Genomic DNA, 20,254 nt, shown 5'->3' with positions numbered 1-20,254 from the left:
GAATGCCCAACATAAACACATTTGTATATTGATAGGATGAGGCAGATCGAATCGGTGTGTATTAAAATAATCGGTCTACCTGTGGCTTTTTCCCAGTTCCCCACGGTGTGAATTCTCCAATATGGCGGCCATGGATGTATAAAATCGATCCTCGCATAAACCTACCTACGCTGTTCTGTTTGATTACATTTTATTGATTATTATCGAAGGGTTTGGTGTGTTAAAACCTCTCCCATAATGAAGAGATCTAATGAGGAATTCTCCACTACTGTGGTGGAAGAACAGCTTGACTCAGGCGGACTGCCGCAGCTCCCTCAACCCACGCTCCAACTAAAGCGAGCGAAAAAACTCCTGACTCCAGCAAGACTGCTGATAGATCAAATCGCTCTCGAGCAAGACACAACCCCCGCTCAAGATCTGCTACGTCTTGTAGTGAATTTAGAACGCGAGCTCCCGTTGGAAAGTCTAGACGAGGTCGAGCTGGCGGTGAGATGTTTGTGGGATCGAGTGCGCGATTGTGAGAATGTTGTCCTAAGGGCGAAGATGGTGTCTTTGTTGGGGAGTTTAGCGAGGCAGCCGGGGGCTAATGCACACTCGGTTATGGATGAAATGATCAGGAGTTTAGCCACTGAGAGTAAGTGTAATAAATCGGCGGCGTAATAAATCAATATCGGAAATCAAATAGTTAAATGGAATCGATAAATAACTTAGGTACTATTTATTGTTATGGACCAGTTAATGTTTATTCAAAAGTAACTGAAGGACTGTCAGCTAATTACATCTAGTTGCATCAATGATTTTTATTTGATTGTTATCAACTGCTATTTGACTAGTATCACCTGTTTTTTTTGTAGATATTGGGGGGGGGGGGGGGGGGTAGAGGGGCTAATTCGGAGTGGAAGCTTATTTCAAAATTCAAAAACCAGCTCTATATCCAGGGTGGTAAAAGGTTTTTTTGTGAAACCAGATTTGCTCAATTTTCACTGTTGAGAAATGGTTCATTTTGAAGTCTGTGAAACATGATTTAACTATCCTGTGGAGTGTGATTTAGAAGTTTCAAGTCTCTGTGAATCAAGCCTTTGGAATGTGATTTAGAAGTTGCAAGTCTCTGTGAATCAAGCCTGTGGAATGTTATTTAGAAGTTTCAAGTCTCAGTGAATTGAGATTTAGCTCTAGTTTTGTTGCGTGTTGAACGGAGAATCAAGTGACCTTCTAAAATAGATAGATATGTGATGTCGTATGCAGTGAATAAGAGTACTCTCTTTCTATACCTTTATGTTTTGGCGATGCCTTTGTGGAGTAATGGATGTAAATGTTAAATGTAAACGTTTGGACGCAGTACTACTATATTTGCGATTTTTGGACGCGATATTACGGTATTCAAAGACATGAAATGGCCATTTTTCGGTCCATGAAACGTGAAAAGGCCATTTTTCAGGTTAGTGAAACATGATTCTTACCCCTTTTTCCACCCTGCATATCGACTGTTTTGTACCTTTCAGTATTCTTTTTTGTTTTATACCTTTCATTATTTTTTTAAGGGGAAAGTTACTCAATATTTTTAAAGCTGGTACTTTTTAAAAACATACTTTATTTAGCAATTTTATAGTGTACTCTGCTTGATCTCATTAGAATCACACAAGGTGATGGGCCAACTTCTCTATTCACTGAGGATGTTAGGGAGACTTTTTGCAAACGAGGTAAGTTGAGTTTACTTAACATTGAACAGAACATTACATGTGTACGATGAGTTCTGTATTTTATTTTCCAGCTCAGTACCTGACTACTCATGAAAAGTAGCATTTTGTTGACTTTCTGTTTTTGGCATTGTCCTCCTTCGTCCTTCAAGTCATCTTTTGACGTCATTATTGACCAAGTTTATTAACTTGAGTTAATAAATGAATGAATTTTAAAGCATGTATCATGTATCTTATGTATAGGGCCAGGAGAGTTGTTCAGCATTTTGGATGGAAGATGCATTGTGTGAATGGAGGCCTAAGGGCATGCTACCCCTGAGAATTCACATTTTGCAACTTGTTAAGTACTAGAATTTGTTAAAACTTAATGACCTAGAAGGTTTCTTTCTGCTTTGTCACCAGAAGTGAAAGAAATAGGAGGAAATAATTGAACCAACTCTTCCAACCCTGATGTGCTGTCTTAGAAGTACTTAGATTTTACATGTACCATATTTACTGGCATAGAATGCCCACAAGCATATAATCCGCACTCCAATTTCCGAAGCCTTTTTTGAAAAAAGAAAAATTCAAAAACCCACATATAATAAGCACCCCAATAGAAATAGCAAGGAAATGAGAAACCTCCAAAAAAATAGAAGTATCAAGATGAGATAAATATTCTTATTCCCAATTCATTTTATTTGTACAAAGTAAGATAAATGCTTTTCTACATCTGAACTTGAATGTGACAATCACTTTGAACTTCTGAAACATAAGCAGCGCATCTAAGCACAACTGTAAAGCTGTTATTCTCATCGCTGAACATTTGTATTTTCACATGGAACATCGAAATGTGAAGTTTTGTTTATTCTCAACAATGACCACCATTTTGGGTGAGGTGCAAAGAGACTGGGTAAAGTAAATTCCCACATGGCGGACAACAAGAAAATCGTGAAGGGACCATAAATAATTGCTGTTTTTCTGCCAAGTTTGGGGGCTTATTTCATTACAAAACACATGATTTGGAATACCTTCTACTATGTTATTTTTAAGCAATTTGTAATGGTTTCTCACTATCAATGGGATCGCCGCATTTTCTTATTGATTTCCTCTTTTTATCGTACTGAGAGCAATGGGTTCTGCATGTAATGTACACCCTGTTTTTCGAGGTCATTTTGGGATTTAAAAAATGTGCATTATATGCCAGTAAATATGGTAGTTGAAAATTTTTGCTCCAATGTGCCTGGCCAGATCTTTACTAAATTCTGTGGTTTGTATTTTTAGGGAAAACTTGTGCAGTCACTAGTCAACTTAGCAATTGAGGTACGGCAAGTTCTTATGATGTGTTTTCTACTTTTAACCCCACACCACTACCAGCTGCATGTTTCAAAAATCTGTTCATCCCTGTTTTAATTGACTATAAAACTGTGGAAATTAGATTATATCTAACAACTAAGATTATATCTAACAACTTAGATTATATCTAATTTCAAACTAAATCTGCTTGAATTACTGTAAAGGTCAATTTGCCCTCCAATAAAAAACAAAAAGTAATTATATTTGTAAAAGTAACAAATAAATGTAGGAAAAGTCATATTTTTCAAAATGATTGAATTTTTGAGTTATTTAAAACAACAACAAAAGTGTCATGCAAATCGGACCAACAGAATATCTTTTTGCAGCATTTAAAGGACTCCCATCACTCAGTGCGATGCCAGTGTCTACGGATGATTGGTGAGCTTGCCTGTGCAGACACTACCATGGGGGGTACCCAAAGTATGCAGTCATTAGTGGCAAGTTTTGCTGTGGACAGTGACTCAAGAGTGAGGACTACAGCACTCCAAGCACTGGTAAGAAACATGCTTGTCAGTCTCCAATGATGATGATGTTTATTGGTACCTTATAACTTTACATAACGTTACATAGGTTTTCCAATCTCGTGCACTGGTAATACAAGGGTGTAGCCAGGGGTCCAGGGGTCTGGTTCAATAAATATATTACGTCTTAGTTGTTACATCTCAATTGGAAACAAATGTTCTTGAGAAGTCACTTCCTCCCCACCTCCTGCCCCCTAGGAAAACCCCAAGCTTCGCCCTTGTAATGCACATGTTTGTCAGTTTCCAGAAACTGGAGGATTAGAATTTGCTTTGGCTGTGATGGTAATTTGTTGGTTCTGCAATTTGTTGACAGAGAAATTTCTGGTCTCCATAAAAAATAGCCCCCTCGCGAGTTGGATTTGGTTGCGAGTAGGTGTTGGTTGGTGGCGAGTAGGTGTTGGTTGGTAGCGAGTAGGTGTTGGTTGGTGGCGAGTAGGTGTTGGTTGGTAGCGAGTTGTTGTTGGTGGCGATTAGGTTTTGGTTGCGAGTAGGTGGATCCTAGAGGATCTGAATGACAACCATTAGCCAGGAAGTGTTTTGCAAAACCAGGTAAAACTGGAGGGGTTTACAAAAATAAAGCTATTTTACACTTCTCTAATTTTAAAATGGATGATGGTGATACGTGACAATATTTTGGTTGGTGGATGGCATTATCTTATTTTGATCTTTTGTCTTATGAGATGCCTCAACAGCATCCTTTATAGTACATAAACTTGTGTCTACGTTTACCCTTTTGCCAATACTCTAGCTTGCACTTCACGAACGTGGTCAGAAACTGGATATGATGGTTTATGAGCAGGCATCCAAAGCACTCCATGACGACTATGAAGAGGTCCGTATGGTCGCCATCAAGCTATTGTGGGTGTTCAGCCATATATGCCCCGAGAGGTGAGTGCACTTTTAGCCACTGCTGATAAGATCTGGGTTCTAATCCAGGCATTTTAGAAAAAGAGCAAAAACCTTTGATCGTTGAGCACCTCTAGAGAAACAGAGATGTTTCGCCAACATAGTAGTATTTCGCACTTGTATGTAGTATTAGTATTGTATTGGTAGTAGTGTATTAGTAGAGTAGTGTATTAGCACTTGTATGTAGTATTAGTATTGTATTAGAAGTAGTGTATAAGCACTTGTATGTAGTATTAGTATTGTATTAGTAGTAGTGTATTAGTTAAGTAGTGTATTAGCACTTGTATGTAGTATTAGTATTGTATTAGTAGTAGTGTATTAGTAGAGTAGTGTATTAACACTTGTATGTAGTATTAGCACTTGTATGTAGTATTAGTATTGTATTAGTAGTAGTGTATTAGTAAAGTAGTGTATTAGCACTTGTATGTAGTATTAGCACTTGTATGTAGTATTAGTATTGTATTAGTAGTAGTGTATTAGTAGAGTAGTGTATAAGCACTTGTATGTAGTATTAGTATTGTATTAGTAGTAGTGTATTAGTAGAGTAGTGTATTAGCACTTGTATGTAGTATTAGTATTGTATTAGTAGTAGTGTATTAGTAGAGTAGTGTATTAGCACTTGTAAGTAGTATTAGCACTTGTATGTAGTATTAGCACTTGTATGTAGTATTAGTATTGTATTAGTAGTAGTGTATTAGTAGAGTAGTGTATTAGCACTTGTAAGTAGTATTAGCACTTGTATGTAGTATTAGTATTGTATTAGTAGTAGTGTATTAGTAGAGTAGTGTATTAGCACTTGTATGTAGTATTAGTATTGTATTAGTAGTAGTGTATTAGCACTTGTATGTAGTATTAGTATTGTATTAGTAGTAGTGTATTAGTAGAGTAGTGTATTAGCACTTGTATGTAGTATTAGTATTGTATTAGTAGTAGTGTATTAGTAGAGTAGTGTATTAGCACTTGTAAGTAGTATTAGCACTTGTATGTAGTATTAGCACTTGTATGTAGTATTAGTATTGTATTAGTAGTAGTGTATTAGTAGAGTAGTGTATTAGCACTTGTAAGTAGTATTAGCACTTGTATGTAGTATTAGCACTTGTATGTAGTATTAGTATTGTATTAGTAGTAGTGTATTAGTAGAGTAGTGTATTAGCACTTGTATGTAGTATTAGTATTGTATTGGTAGTAGTGTATTAGTAGTAGTGTATAAGCACTTGTATGTAGTATTAGTATTGTATTAGTAGTAGTGTATTAGTAGAGTAGTGTATTAGCACTTGTATGTAGTATTAGTATTGTATTAGTAGTAGTGTATTAGTAAAGTAGTGTATTAGCACTTGTATGTAGTATTAGCACTTGTATGTAGTATTAGTATTGTATTAGTAGTAGTGTATTAGTAGAGTAGTGTATTAACACTTGTATGTAGTATTAGTATTGTATTAGTAGTAGTGTATTAGTAAAGTAGTGTATTAGCACTTGTATGTAGTATTAGCACTTGTATGTAGTATTAGTATTGTATTAGTAGTAGTGTATTAGTAGAGTAGTGTATAAGCACTTGTATGTAGTATTAGTATTGTATTAGTAGTAGTGTATTAGCACTTGTATGTAGTATTAGTATTGTATTGGTAGTAGTGTATAAGCACTTGTATGTAGTATTAGTATTGTATTTGTAGTAGTGTATTAGTAGAGTAGTGTATTAGCACTTGTATGTAGTATTAGTATTGTATTAGTAGTAGTGTATTAGTAGAGTAGTGTATTAGCACTTGTAAGTAGTATTAGCACTTGTATATAGTATTAGCACTTGTATGTAGTATTAGTATTGTATTAGTAGTAGTGTATTAGTAGAGTAGTGTATTAGCACTTGTAAGTAGTATTAGCACTTGTATGTAGTATTAGCACTTGTATGTAGTATTAGTATTGTATTAGTAGTAGTGTATTAGTAGAGTAGTGTATTAGCACTTGTAAGTAGTATTAGCACTTGTATGTAGTATTAGCACTTGTATGTAGTATTAGTATTGTATTAGTAGTAGTGTATTAGTAGAGTAGTGTATTAGCACTTGTAAGTAGTATTAGCACTTGTATGTAGTATTAGCACTTGTATGTAGTATTAGTATTGTATTAGTAGTAGTGTATTAGTAGAGTAGTGTATTAGCACTTGTATGTAGTATTAGTATTGTATTGGTAGTAGTGTATTAGTAGTAGTGTATAAGCACTTGTATGTAGTATTAGTATTGTATTAGTAGTAGTGTATTAGTAGAGTAGTGTATTAGCACTTGTAAGTAGTATTAGCACTTGTATGTAGTATTAGCACTTGTATGTAGTATTAGTATTGTATTAGTAGTAGTGTATTAGTAGAGTAGTGTATTAGCACTTGTATGTAGTATTAGTATTGTATTAGTAGTAGTGTATTAGCACTTTGTAGGAGCAAAAGCTTCCTGGCCCACAGACGTGGTGTTTCCTATTTGGAGTTTATTTTCTATTTAGCTGCATTACTTTTGTTTTTTCCCCAACTAAAGGCCCATTCTCTCTGGTTTTATATACAACAGCAAACATTACAGACAATAGGGGATGGGGCCGTCAAATATTATCCTTTTCCATAAAATACCAACCAATGACTGTGCACACCCCTCTGTCAATCCTCAATGTGTGCCTCCATTGGCTAGGAAAGATGTAAAAAAAAAGATACGCATCACATTTTCAAGTTATTAATAGGGAAAGTCATGCAAAGCATCCATTTCAATCAGCAAATTCTAGTCATTGAGATACTTCCAATCAAACATTTTTAAGAAAGTATCAGATTTCTATCTTGGATGTTTTTTTTTTCAAATAGACCATTGTGGCTGATCGTTATTCTTTAAATTCAGGACAGTGATTCTACCATCATCAGATGAAGCTCGTCTGGTGGATGATGCCTTTATCAAGATATGTCACATGGTAAATGATATGTCAATGCAAGTGCGAGGTGAAGCGGTCGGACTTCTTGGATCTCTTCACCATGTCAGCCCAAAGTTCCTTGAACAGACCTTGGACAAAAAAGTCATGTCCCATCTAAAGGTAGAAATTATAGTTGACCTTATTTTAAAATTATTTGTCTCCATTTACCTTAGCCAGATGTAAGAGGGGCGGATTAGGTATGTTGGAAAAGGACATCTGTGAATGGAAACTGCTTGAGCACTTCAGAATATGCAGAATATACATGTCAATTTTCTTCTTGCCATAGAAAAGCATGAAAAAAATATATTCAGGCATGGCACTCGTAGGTTAAACCAGTGTCAAAGCACAAACATAAATATTTGGGGGGATCTCATTGACATTATAGAGGTAACAGCTGAAAAACAAAAAAAATGGCAGGCTAAAATTAAATGGCTTTCAAAATCATTTGAAGAGAAGGGGATAAGTGTTTCCAGTGCCCCCTTCCCTCCTGACTATTGGACCTACGAGCTACCAAATGTTGTTATCATTTAGAGACGGAAAACAGACCATGAGAAGCAGAGAGATCGTTTTGCTGGTGGTGGAAGTTCTGATTCAGGATGGAGCACTGGACGGCAGTGGGGTGATAAGATGAGCAGTGAGGGGGAGCTGGCTCCAGAAGAGGTGAAAAAAAGAAATGTGGTCATAAACAACAAGAAATCCCTGTTATGCACCCACAGTGAAGAAAAAAACATAACAGTGATCACACAATCACTTTATACATGGATCCTTATATAACCAGCTCTTAAAAATCGCACAACAAAGAGTAAAAAAAAAGTTAAACATTCTCAGGCGAAATGTTTAGTACCCATGTTTCTTACAGTACCATGCCACAAGAATGTTCTGTACCTCTTGTACTACTTCTGGGCCCAGATGTAGTAGGTCCACAACCTTCTAGCAAACGACCTGCCCTACCTTTGAGCTAGAAGAAGCTTTATTTCAACAATAGAGACATTGGATTGCTGAATAGATTGCTGTTTTTAGTTGCCTAGTTTTCGATATTCCGAGTTCCCGACAGCACTAACCATGTTACACTGTTTTTTTAAATGTTGATCTTTCCAGGTATCTCTTATGAGTAGTGGTGCCTGTGGTGCTTTTGTCCATGGTCTCGAAGATGAGTACCTCGAGGTTCGCATGCCTGCCGTAGACGCATTGTGTGAACTAGCGAATCAGAACCCATCGTTTGCAATGCTTTGCCTGGACTTCCTTGTGGATATGTTTAATGACGAGATTGAAAGTGTTCGGCTTAATGCTATCAACAGTCTACGAAAGGTGGGTTGAACTTTGACTGATGTATACAATCTTCGAGCTGTAGATCACTTTAAACTCTGATTAATACTTGTTTAGGTACAATCTTCTAATCATCAGCATTATTGGCACCAAAATCATCAACGAAATAGTATGATTATAGATTTGTAGAGTGCTAAAAAGATAGATAGATATTACAGACGTTTCGAGGCTCCTGGGTCTTAATCAGTGTCAGGTGGCAACCACCTATTTCTATAATCATCTTATTTCTATTATGTCTATTACCAAGCGCTACCAGCCACCTACAACACCTTGTTTAATTTTTTTTTACCAAAATCATTATTCACAACCCCCATCAACATCATCACTATCATCATCACCACCATGATTATGATCATCACCACCATTAATTTTCTCATAAAGGATCTTTAATCAGCAGTTCTTCCTTGGCTGTTCAGGCCCGTACCCAGGATGTTTCTTGGGGTGGTGGTGGTGGGGGGGGTGCGAAATCCGAAAATGTGGACCTAATTTTTCCTGGGGGGTGTGGGGAGAGTTCTCTAATAAAAATCTTACCACCTCCGAAAGAACAAAGAACGATTTTTTTATGCCTTTTCAGTATCTCCACGTGACTTTTATTGTCGGATTTTGCTACGTACCAGAGTGATCTAGATTGTGATTTATAGTTTTGTATACAAATAGAACATCTAGAAAGTCCACAAAAAGTGGTCGTTGTGGGGTAAGGGCCTGCTATTATCAGTGTTTTTTAATGCAATTTTTCTGCGTATGTTCTTTCTCTAGTTATCTTTCCACTAATAGCTGCGTCATTCATCATTTCATCATTATGACATCATCTGCAGGTATGCCATCAAATGGAGCTGAGAGAGGACCAGCTGGACATCGTGCTCAGCGTGCTTGAAGACTTTTCCCACGAGATCCGCGAGGGAGTCAGGGAGCTTCTTGGTCACTGCCACCTATCCACTCGAGCCTGCCTGCACTCAGCTATCCATGCGTTGCTAAGCAACCTAAGCAAATACCCACAAGACAGGGCGTCTATTTGGAGGTACGTCTGTGAGGAAGGGGTAAAAACGGGGTGTACCACCATCTAAAATTGATCCATGATACGATTGTAAGCATAGAGCTGTCTTACAGTTTGGCAATGTCATGTAAAACAGAACCTCTTTATAAGGTCTGGGAGAGAGGAAAACCAAGAAGAAAAGCAACTAAACCTCTTGACTCCTATACCGGCCTATTCCAGCCTAGCACATTTATTAATGAAAACGCACTCACAAATATTATAAACACGACAAGCTTAAGATTTTTAGAAACCAGTCTAAGGGATTGATTTATGGTATTGGAAAAAATGCATTTGAATAGGTTATCAGAAAAAAAAAATAAGGAAAAATAAGGAAATACATCTTCGGGGACCCACGGGACGCGAAGACCATTCTTTCTCACGCACTTCCTGTGTCCCCGATCTCCGCGACGTGGCGAGGATGAACACAGAACAATCTCTTCTTTCAACATAACGCTTAAAAAGAGATCAGCTTAAACCTTTTGATTGAGAGATGTAAATTACTGGGGTGAGGTGGGAAAACTTCGGCCACGAACAGGGGGTGGAAATGAATAAATATACAATGAGTCAATTGGATGATAATCCAGAGTTTACAAAAATCGCCACTGCACCAAGTAGCCTTCTGCTTTTTCCTAGAATCCTAACAAAAGGATGCGTATAAACCTTTTCCCCAGTATGCAGGGCCAACTTAAAACGTGCATCACAGCCAGCTATTGGAAAACTTACAGTTAATCATTTTTATGTAAAAGACAAACACATTTAATGTCTGCCTTTTTACAAGATCCATACTTCATTTAGATTATCTTGAACTCCCTACATTGATACGGACTGCGTATAATGTCAAGAAAAGCTTGCCGCATGTTGAGAGCATTTGATCAAGAGTTCTGATTATTAAGCATATAATTTAATTTTATTATTTTTATTTTATTTTAGATGCGCACAGCAGCTTGGCAAAAAGCACCAGCATCTAGCCTCCTCTCTCGTCCCCGAACTTCTCTCAACCCACCCCTACTTCGCCACTGCCGAGCCCTCGGTCGACGACCCCGCCTACGTTGCCATAGTGATACTCGTCTTCAACGCCACAGTCAACTCACCGGTGATGATCCCCATGTTCCCTAGCCACACCCTCCGTCACTATGGTTACCTGAGGGATAGTTACCCAGACCTGGTCCCGCAGCTACCGATTGAGGGAGAGGGGGTAGAGGTCGAGCTGACTCCTCAACATCAAGGTACTAAGTGCCCAATGTCAAAAGTACGATGGCAATCTTGCAAATCTCTTTTGCCATGTCTTTCAAAATGTAGATCTTACAATGCAACGCGAGCTAGCGTGGCCTACTTGACAGTTTTGTGAGGTAAGCCAATAAGGATGCGAGAAACGTGTTATCTGATACGACGCGCGCTACCGTGGTCACCTTGACAGTTTTGTGAAATAAGACAATAAGGATACGATAAACGTGCTGTCTGATGCGACGCGCGCTACCGTGGTCACCTTGACAATTTGTGAAGTAAGCCAATGAGGATGCGAGAAATGTGTTATCTGATACGACGCGCGCTACCGTTGTCACCTTGACAATTTGTGAAGTAAGCCAATAAGGATGCGAGAAATGTGTTATCTGATACGACGCGCGCTACCGTGGTCACCTTGACAGTTTGTGAAGTAAGCCAATGAGGATGCGACAAACGTACATTATGATACAACGCGCGCTACGGTGGTCACCTTGACAGTTTTGTGAAATAAGCCAATAAAGATACGAGAAGCGTGCTGTCTGATACGACGCGCGCTACCGTGGTCACCTTGACAGCCTTGTGAAATAAGCCAATAAGGATGCGAGAAGCGTGCTGTCTGTTACGACGCACTACCGTGGTCACCTTGACAGCTTTGTGAATTGAGCCAATAATGATGCGAGGAACAACAGTCAATCAAAACTGTGTTTCTCGCATTCTGATTAACGAACCCTATTAAAGACGTGTTGGTGGCCACGTGCGTCGAACTATAGTAGCATTTTTGGACTCAATTTTGGGAAGATTCCCAATAGCATAACCGCGGGTGAAAACCTAGGAGACCACATTTTAAGCAGTTCCATGTTTACGATTATCAGCATATAGCTATATTAATGGTAGTTTTTATTTCTATAGAAAGTTATTGCAAATTTATATTTATCTTTGCAGCCTCTAGCGGCGAGTCGTTCATGTGCGGGATTCTCCGTCGCGTCGAGTCTCTCACCGCTCTGAGCCCCCTAACGGCACAAAAGCTCCTTAAGACCCTGATCAAGGACTTGAAGCACGCGCAAGGAATCAGTAAATCCCTCTCATCTAACTCCCGCTGCATCGCTTTATACTTAGAGTCACACCTTATAATACTGCAGGCTCAGATCGACAAATTATGGGACACTCCTGGGGCCCTGTGCTCCGCGCAAGGGACTGGGTTACAGCTACTTGTGGAACAACTGCTGACCAAGACATACCGCATTGAGCACTGTTATCATGGGCTCAGCTCTGCGCAGCTGCTGCAAGTACACGAGCTTCGGCTTCTCGTGCATGCGTTGTTGATCTTATCCTCTCAGCGCTGTGACACGAGGACTGAGAAAAATCTCGGCTCAACTTTACAAGTATGGCAGTCGTTCCTGTCGAGAGTAAAACACTTCTCTTCGTTCTTGCGCCGATGTGGAGCCGCTATGGATGATTTCTGCGAATCCATTATGTCTTTTCAAACATTTTTCGAGTCGAATATCACAAAACCTGCTGTCATTGCCGAATACTTGCAGACCATCGTGCTAACCCGGCGGCCGGCGCCATTGCAGATTAGTAGCATGTTAAGAGAGTCGCGCGCAGTAATGGCGGAACCTCAGGGAGGGTCCGAGAACCCCCGTAGTTTCTCTGCGGGACTCACGCTTGGCATTGATATCGATGCGATGCTGGAGGATTTGCCCGACCCTTCGAATCTACGGATACAGGTAAGAACAATCAATTAACCCCCCCCCAGCTTTCGCCATCAATGAGGCACACGCACGGTTCTATTAAATGTGAGCAAATATGACGGAGTGAAGCAAAACAGCCGTACGCGGCGTTTTTCGTTAGGTTTTTCGCTATAATCCGAGTCGTGGCCACCGTCTTGTTCTGTTCTGGCCGCGCGAAAGCCGGGGTGAGCGCAAAATGGGAGAGGGAGAGAGACAGGAGGGCGAGGCTCCTAGCGTAAAACACTGGGTAATCACCTAAGAGCAGGCTAAATAGCGCAAAAGGACTGCTTCTTTCTGAGTATATACCTCTTGTTGATTGAATGCGCCAGCCGTATTGGAATGTATGGATCGATAATTTTTCCTATTGTTTTATGCCCAAGTGTGAATCTCGCGGCCATAAAATTCCATGCTCCATAAGTTCTCGTACGTGTTAAGCAAACGAGGTCAACATATTTATTTAAAAGCGTTTTTAAAGAGTTTTTAATTGTAAAGTGTTGTTTTTAGCAGGTCTAACGGCTACTAATCGACTAATGAGAGCGCTCGTGGCGTCATACAGCTTGTACCAAAACTAAGGTGCAATTTTCAATCGGTTTCCATCCGTCTCGTTATGTGAGATAAGCTTACTAGAATATCGTGTTTATCAGATGAACGGTCATCTGCACCCAATAGTCGTACACGTACACGTACACGGTCGTACACGTTCAGTCCGGCGAACTCGAGAGAAGTGATGAGTTGTTCACATGTGCCCCGCTATTTATAGTCAATCCCCAGGAAAATCTATTACTATGCAAACTGAGTTTGCATAGCGCGGATTTTTTTGTCTCTTGTCGTTTGATGCTAAAAGCTACATACTTTCCAGGTAGTATTTCCCGACATGCGTCGCCAGCTGTTCACACCCAAAACAGACGACTTTCAGCATCTTAGCGACATGCGACACCGACTTGTCACGACAGTCGTGGTTTCGCATTCTGGTTGGTCAGGTAAGCACTGATGTAGAGGTCAGTTTTCGATGATTTCATGAGCACGTGACCGACATACGTATTTGATATCGTATATCGGACGAATTCTTGGGTAAGCACAGATACGTTGTCTTGGTTTATCCTCGAAAACCCAGGAGTAGTTTTAATACCCCAAATTATAGCTAAGTGACATACCTATTTCAAATAAGGTTGCACTCCGAGAATCTGTGTATCGTAACCCGCAGTGTTTCATGGGTATCAAGCAAAGCTGTAGCATTTTTATTTATGTTCTTATAAGCATTCACATGACTTTCAAATATAAGGATTTAGTCGTTTATACGCTACCCATAAACCACCGCGGGTCACGACACACGGATTCTCAAGTGCAGCCTTTTTAGGAAATAGGTGTAAAATACGGGATTTAGTCCAGCGGATATGTGCAGATTTTACCTTTAATTGCACACTTTTTGCTAAAGCTATCAAGTTTAGCATGCTGATAGTTTTTGATACCTCTTACAAGACAGGCTATAGAGCCAAGCTCAGTTCGGCTTTTATTTCTGATTAATAATGAATATTGATTTGGCCGCCATTTTGAACCGGAAGTAAACTAACTTGTTCTAAAAAAATAAATAAACTCACACATTTTAAGAAAGTTTACTCATAGACAAATAAAATATGAGTCAGAGAATGCATCTTAACAAAAGAGTTCTTAAAGTGACAAGATTTTTTAATGTTTATAACTTTTACGGTGACAGCGATTTTGAACCGGAAGTAGTCAAGAGTAAATACTGGAACGCTTGTTTCGCTTTGCGCCTTTAAACAAAAATAAAAAAAAACTTGTTTCAGGAGTAGTTTAGGGTCATCTTTTCAAGATAAGCTATGGAGCCAAAAGAAAATCTGATTTAATCACGGATTATCTTGGGATACTAAAATGGCCGATAATTTAATCCGAAAGTAAAAAGTCACGCGTCGATACTCACTTTTTTCGAAAGTCGTCAAATGATTTAAAAGACACATATAGCTAGCCCAAGTATACCAAACATTCACGCTCAATAGCTGGATCAAGAGAAAAGAAAGAAGACAAAAGAAACTGCTTATGTGACAAGCCTGGTGTGGATACCAAGTACCCCGGGAGTGTGCCGCTCCACCAATTGACTTCAACGTCTCTGTAAACGACCGCACACATGAATGTGTGCAAGTGCTACAAGATGAACAGTTTCTAACAGTAGGAACTGTTAATCTAGTGGCCTCGGGTGTGCGCTTATCACTCTTCTTGCCTTTCTTCCTTTTTCTACGGAAGAGTCAAAGGAGTATCTCGCCAATTAGAATTTCACGCATTTACAGGTGATACTGTGTCCTGTTGTGCGGGTAGGGGGAAAAGAAAGTACTTGCTGTATTACCCGAAGCCACAGATGGTCTTCGAGAGCTAGCCTTCAGGCCAGTTAAGATAAAAGACAGAATGTTTGGCAACACTTGAGCGCTTTCCACTGCTTCTATACGACCGAACAAGTAGAGAGAATCGGAAGTAGACAAGGCAAGAATGCAGCTCTTCGTGAAGAAAGGAACAGCATTTGATGTCATTCTACCGACGAAGGCAGCTATCATACAACACACCAAGAAAGCTGCCTTTCAAGCAGGCCATTGTTTGGGGAAAGCACTCCTCCCGGTCTCAATACTTCCGTCTTTTTAGCACAATGGACAACAGTTGCCATAGCCGCTTACGACAAACGTTACTAGAGCTTTTCAAAGCGTGCCAAGAAGCCAAAGAGCTATTAGATGAGGAACCAAGAGCTATTAGATGCAAGATAGGCTGCCCAGCATGCTGCACTTGCACCAAAGCCAGCTTGAAATGTTCAGCCCTTTGCAGCTCCATTGAATCGTTTTAACGATAAAGCTGTAAGATATCTGAACTGCATTAAATAAAGAAAACAATTCTCATCGGAATTTGTTAGACCGACGTATTATGAACCACACTCTTTTTGTTTTATAAGCATCTATTTTTAAGAACGTCCAGCCTGACTAAGATTTCACTAATTTTTAACAAAATGCCGAAGCTCACATAGCAAGAAAACATTTTCTTTATATTAAATTGGTGCATTTATCATTTGTGCAATTCTATTTTAAAAAAAATTCTTCATTGCTTATTCGTATATGCATTAACCTAGTTTGATTAGAGTGTGCAGAAACAGGTTTGGAAACCTACTTTCGGTTTAAAAAAAGGTAAAATTTATAGCAGAAACCTAATCAGTTTTGCCTTTTTTTACAACTTACAAGTATTAAATGGATTTCATGAATATTTTAGTCGTAGACTTTTAAACAAGATGTGCATCTCTGTGCTTTCAAAAATGCCAAATTTAATCTCCAGTGCAAAATGGCTGCAATTATAATAAACCATATTAGTCGTTGATAAAAGCAGATTTTATCTTAGGTTGCAATAACCTACAACTGCAATAAAATTGGTGTCTTTTGCTAGAGGGCGCGGGGGGAAATAAACGTCCGAGGTTTTACTTTCGACTACTTCCGGTTAAAAGTGGCTATCACCTTTAAAGTTCCAGAAATGATAAATTTGCGGTTATTTAAAAAAATATTGGGTTTAAATACATTCTTTGACTTTCATATTAGTTGTCAAGTGAAAAACAGTATCAAAATGTGCAAATGTAGGTAGTGTACTTCCGGTACAAAATGGCGGCCAAATCAATTCTCCTTATTAATTAGAAATTGAAGCTGATCTGAGCTTTGCTCTATAGCCTATCTTGAAAAGGGTATTAAAAACTATCACTATGCTAAAATTGGTAACTTTAGCAAAAAGTGCGCAATTCAAACACATATCCGCCGGACAATTTCAAATCGGGACTTTTACGCTTTTGCATACTAAGTCTTTTTCCTTGTTATTTCTCAGAGTCATGCTTCATAGAACTCTCTTTGGTTCTAAAATACATGCCAGACATCGACGAAGACGCTGTTGTGATCCCAAACTCACCGCACGAACAAAACAAGATGATTCTTCGACAAGTGAAAAATTCCACGGACAGCTTACAGGACGGAGTCCTCGGACTTTGTCCGCCCGTGAGGCTGTGTATTCAACCCAAGCCTGGCAAATAGCAGTTAGTGATAGAGTATGGGACTTTGTCCGCCCGTGAGGCTGTGTATTCAACCCAAGCCTGGCAAATAGTTGTTAGTGATAGAGAATGTGACTTTTCCATACGACTACTTGGAGGGTAGCCTGGGTACTAGAGCCCAGGCGTTTTACTTACAAGTCTTTTGAAGCCTTTAGAATACACATTTTAAATAAACAAAAGACGATATTTATTATATGGAAAAAAAACTTATAGAGTGTTTAGTAATGATTTTTTTTTCGACATTCTGGCCCATTACCGCCACAGCTAATTAGTATTCATCGTAAATTCTTTCCGGTTGAGAAAAAAAAATGCTCTTTTGCATTACATAAAAAGACGTTTTCAATGATAGAATTGTCGCAATAATGCGTCATGATGATAAATTCATATTCATATTGAATATTCATTTACTTCGCGTAGAAATTGACATTACCACCATTTGTTAAGGGGTCCACTGTAGAAGTCTTTATGCATAAAATATCGTATATACGATATTCCTCACGTGACATTTGTTAAAATTGTAAATGTCATTTAGGTGAACAAACTTTTCAGCAATTTTTTTCTAGTTATCAAAAAGAACACACAGCTGCTTCACTCATCCTGCGATGGTATTTTGGCAGGTCATTACTCTCTACTGTCGTTGCATTTATTGACCCCCCTACCGGAGGCAACTGCAGTTAGCGTTGAGAAGGCAGAACGACCGTTTACGGAAAGGGGAATATGCCGTTAGCAGATGACTTCTTCACAAGACCCTCGCTTGATTTTGATTGTTGCAAAGTCCTTTCTTGAAATCAGTCTCGAACAAGCCAGCTCAAATGGGGTGGGAGGGGCCTCAAGACAAAATCAACATCTTTAGTGTCGGGGGAAGGGGGGGAGGGGTGTTTATTTATATTCGAAATTCAGGAACTGGTGACGAATTTATACGGGATTTAGACGGCATGCTTCCCGGGGATATCGACATTTTCGAACTTGTAGTTTAACGCTGAAATTGTAAAACCTTTATGGAAAACAGCGTCATCAGAGTCTTTTTAGAGACACTACCATATCAGACATTGATCTTATTTTGGAGCTTTATTGCAAGTAAACCATTTTCTAAATAGTGACAAACAGGAGAGAGTCCTCTGGTTAAGATTACGAACCGCGGGGCAGCCTTAACAGTGTTGATGTTGGTTGTTGAGGAATTGAAGACATTTGTTTGTCGAATTAAAAGATCCCCTTCTATTTGTTAAACACATAAGGCGTTAGGAGTGTAGGCCAAATTTCTATAAATGACCTAAAAGAGCCTGGGGCGAGCGCGCGGGAGACCTGTGATATTCAAAAACGTTAGGGACTAGGCTCCATTTTCAAGATGGCTGCCAGCAAAATCATAGTAAACACGAATTCCTGCAAGTCTACGTGGAAATTATCGAGACAGAGCTCTAGAGCGATTAAAAAGCGAAAGAATGATTGAAGCGGACTCCCAAATATGGATATGATTGACTGTTGTGTTGTAGATTCCTGTGGCAAAGAAGAGGCGTCAATGGAGGCGTAGGAGCGAGCGAAGGGAAGGGTGGAAGCATAAACGGTGCAAAAGTAGGTTGACCAGTCGGCCGGAAACAGGAGCGCTTTCACTATATGAAAACAATAACCTGGAAGTAACAGAACTATACATTTATTTGCTTTCGTCTTTCTCTAAAATTTACCCTATGCGCTTAGCATTTGATTTCGTAGTCTGTTTCTTTTTTTTGCGACAAAGTCTTTAAGCGATAGTAATCTCGTTATATTTTGTTTCGTTGGACCTTCATAAAGATCCTGTGTTTGGATGCGCGCACAATCCCATCTGTCTGTGAGAAAGACCGGAAGTGCTTGCGGCCTTATTATGGCCACTAGCATACTTCAAACACAACTCAACACTATCCGATTTATCTGATCCATCGCTCAACACCGTCGGGACATTTCACGAATACTCAGGACTATTTAAATTCTAGACATGCGACTTGATAACTTCCGGTCAAGTTTCGCGCGCGCACCTTTGCCCATATATGGATCAATATAGTATTGTTCTTAGAGTAAAATTTCACTTTCAGGTTTCACTTCCGGTTCCGGCGTCCATGATTCGGATTCCATATTTGGGCTATGATCGATAGTTTCTGGTATCGACCAATCAGAACGTGGGTAGCGGTGAAGCCTCGAAGGCCGTCAATGTTCTTGTCCTTTTCCCCTCAATAAAGTCCGAACTTGGATTGATAATCTCTTGTTGGATTGTGTGGAAGCGCTGTAGCGCCTCCTTCCAAGGCTGGAGCTTGGTTGTTCGAGGGTCATTTTCAAGCTCTATATTGGTGCTAATTAAGCAAATCTGCTCTACTTTGGAATGGCTCGACGTTACGATGTGAATGAGCCGGGGAGTGGTGGCCGCCGTGGAAGACGACGCGGTCAAACTACCGTCAAAGTGTGCATGTTAGACGACTCCGTGGTGAAATTCGACATAGAGGTATAATGCATCGCTAACTCACACACCTTCACAACTTACTCATGCAGCCACATCATCAGTGATATGCATTTAAGCGCCTTGGTGGCATGAAAGTTGTGGTGGTTCACTTCCAATAACTCGTGCACGGTATCCAAGTTTAGCGGCTATATGGCCTTGCTTTTTATAACAGCTGTGAACAACTTCGCTGTTTTTTTTTAAATGGTTTTCAGTTAGATTAGAGTTAGTAATGGCTCGATTACTCCTAACTGCAACACAATAAATCTGGGAATGTTTTGCGACCAAAACAGTGAAAGTTGTAATACCGCTAGTGGTTATTCGTTGTCTGAAGTTTAGCTGTTCTGTGTTAACTCGTGTTTTCTTTTATTCTTGTGTTATTTATAAGCCCCTCTCTCTCATGAGGGAAATCATTTGTGCCCCTGAGAACTTCCTACATTATCTAATTCTGTTTGGAAATTTTGATGCAATTTCAGATGATTTGTGTACAAGTTCGGCTCTCTAACTAAACGTATCTCGTGTGGAATGATCGTTTCTCCGGCTCCATGTGTTTATACATGACACCATGAAATCTGCCTGCTATCCCCTATAATTTTCTCCATTAGGCCCAATCTGTTTTTAGAAAAAGGTAGCAAACTGGCTTAGTTTGCGGCCAAAAAGATGTCGATGTTGTATTAGCGTGTTTCTTCTTGAGATATTTTGTTTTATCGCGTCGGAGATATTTAGCGGTCGAAAATGAACCATTATCTTTCGGATATGTTAGGGGATTTGAGTCGCAGTTATTGTGCTTTGGAGAGATTTTCTTATACCCTTTAAAAAGCTGACTAGATCTGGTGATTTCATGGCTAATATAGCAATCTGAATGAGTGGGGATACAAAAAACCACAAGATTTTACACTAGAATAGAAATCCGTCGACGATTAAACGATCCAGCCACAGTTTGACCGAGCAAGTTGATTTCCACTTGGATGTTTACATTTTCGACTTCGCAGTGTACTATAGAGGAGGGTCG

General features: G+C 39.4%; 2 protein-coding genes across 7 annotated transcripts in view; both read left to right on the top strand.

Annotated features, from left to right (window-relative positions):
- The first annotated feature begins 90 nt into the window (after positions 1 to 90).
- Positions 91 to 16,991, top strand: LOC5504851 (integrator complex subunit 4). Of its 4 annotated transcripts, none has more exons than XM_048732071.1 (14): positions 91 to 634; positions 1,633 to 1,700; positions 1,941 to 2,036; positions 2,961 to 2,999; positions 3,359 to 3,526; positions 4,302 to 4,441; positions 7,321 to 7,510; positions 7,922 to 8,050; positions 8,489 to 8,698; positions 9,532 to 9,734; positions 10,680 to 10,975; positions 11,916 to 12,700; positions 13,563 to 13,683; positions 16,562 to 16,991. In XM_048732071.1, the coding sequence occupies exons 1-14, from the start codon at positions 238 to 240 to the stop codon at positions 16,762 to 16,764; spliced, it is 3,045 nt and encodes a 1,014-aa protein (XP_048588028.1). In that variant the 5' UTR covers positions 91 to 237; the 3' UTR covers positions 16,765 to 16,991. The 4 variants fall into 4 exon arrangements, with proteins under 4 accessions (XP_048588028.1, XP_048588029.1, XP_048588031.1 ...); XM_048732073.1 differs by lacking the exon at positions 91 to 634 and adding an exon at positions 1,424 to 1,438; XM_048732072.1 differs by lacking the exon at positions 1,941 to 2,036 and having other exon boundaries at positions 92 to 634.
- A 1,925-nt stretch (positions 16,992 to 18,916) lies between these two features.
- The window catches only part of LOC5504838 (FERM, ARHGEF and pleckstrin domain-containing protein 1), a 25,347-nt gene continuing 24,009 nt past the window's right edge, over positions 18,917 to 20,254 (top strand). Inside the window, exon 1 of one of the 3 annotated variants that reach the window (XM_048732070.1) lies at positions 18,917 to 19,248. In XM_048732070.1, coding sequence (XP_048588027.1) covers positions 19,129 to 19,248 — 120 coding nt within the window. In that variant the 5' untranslated portion in view covers positions 18,917 to 19,128. The remainder of the gene's footprint in view (positions 19,249 to 20,254) is intronic. The other 2 variants (XM_032373187.2, XM_001625676.3) reach the window with 2 other exon arrangements.

Source organism: Nematostella vectensis, chromosome 9 (assembly GCF_932526225.1).
Source record: "Nematostella vectensis chromosome 9, jaNemVect1.1, whole genome shotgun sequence".
In the NCBI taxonomy this organism is placed as follows: Eukaryota; Metazoa; Cnidaria; class Anthozoa; order Actiniaria; family Edwardsiidae; genus Nematostella; species Nematostella vectensis.
Note: the sequence above shows the minus strand (reverse complement) of the source record. Positions and strands in the feature narration are given on the sequence as shown.

Excerpts from the sequence above, each read along its gene's own strand:
- LOC5504851 (XM_048732071.1), top strand. The coding sequence starts at position 238 with ATGAAGAGATCTAATGAGGAATTCTCCACTACTGTGGTGGAAGAACAG. Across the intron at positions 3,000-3,358 it reads TAGTCAACTTAGCAATTGAG|CATTTAAAGGACTCCCATCA; the intron begins GTACGGCAAGTT and ends ATCTTTTTGCAG. Across the intron at positions 12,701-13,562 it reads CTTCGAATCTACGGATACAG|GTAGTATTTCCCGACATGCG; the intron begins GTAAGAACAATC and ends CATACTTTCCAG.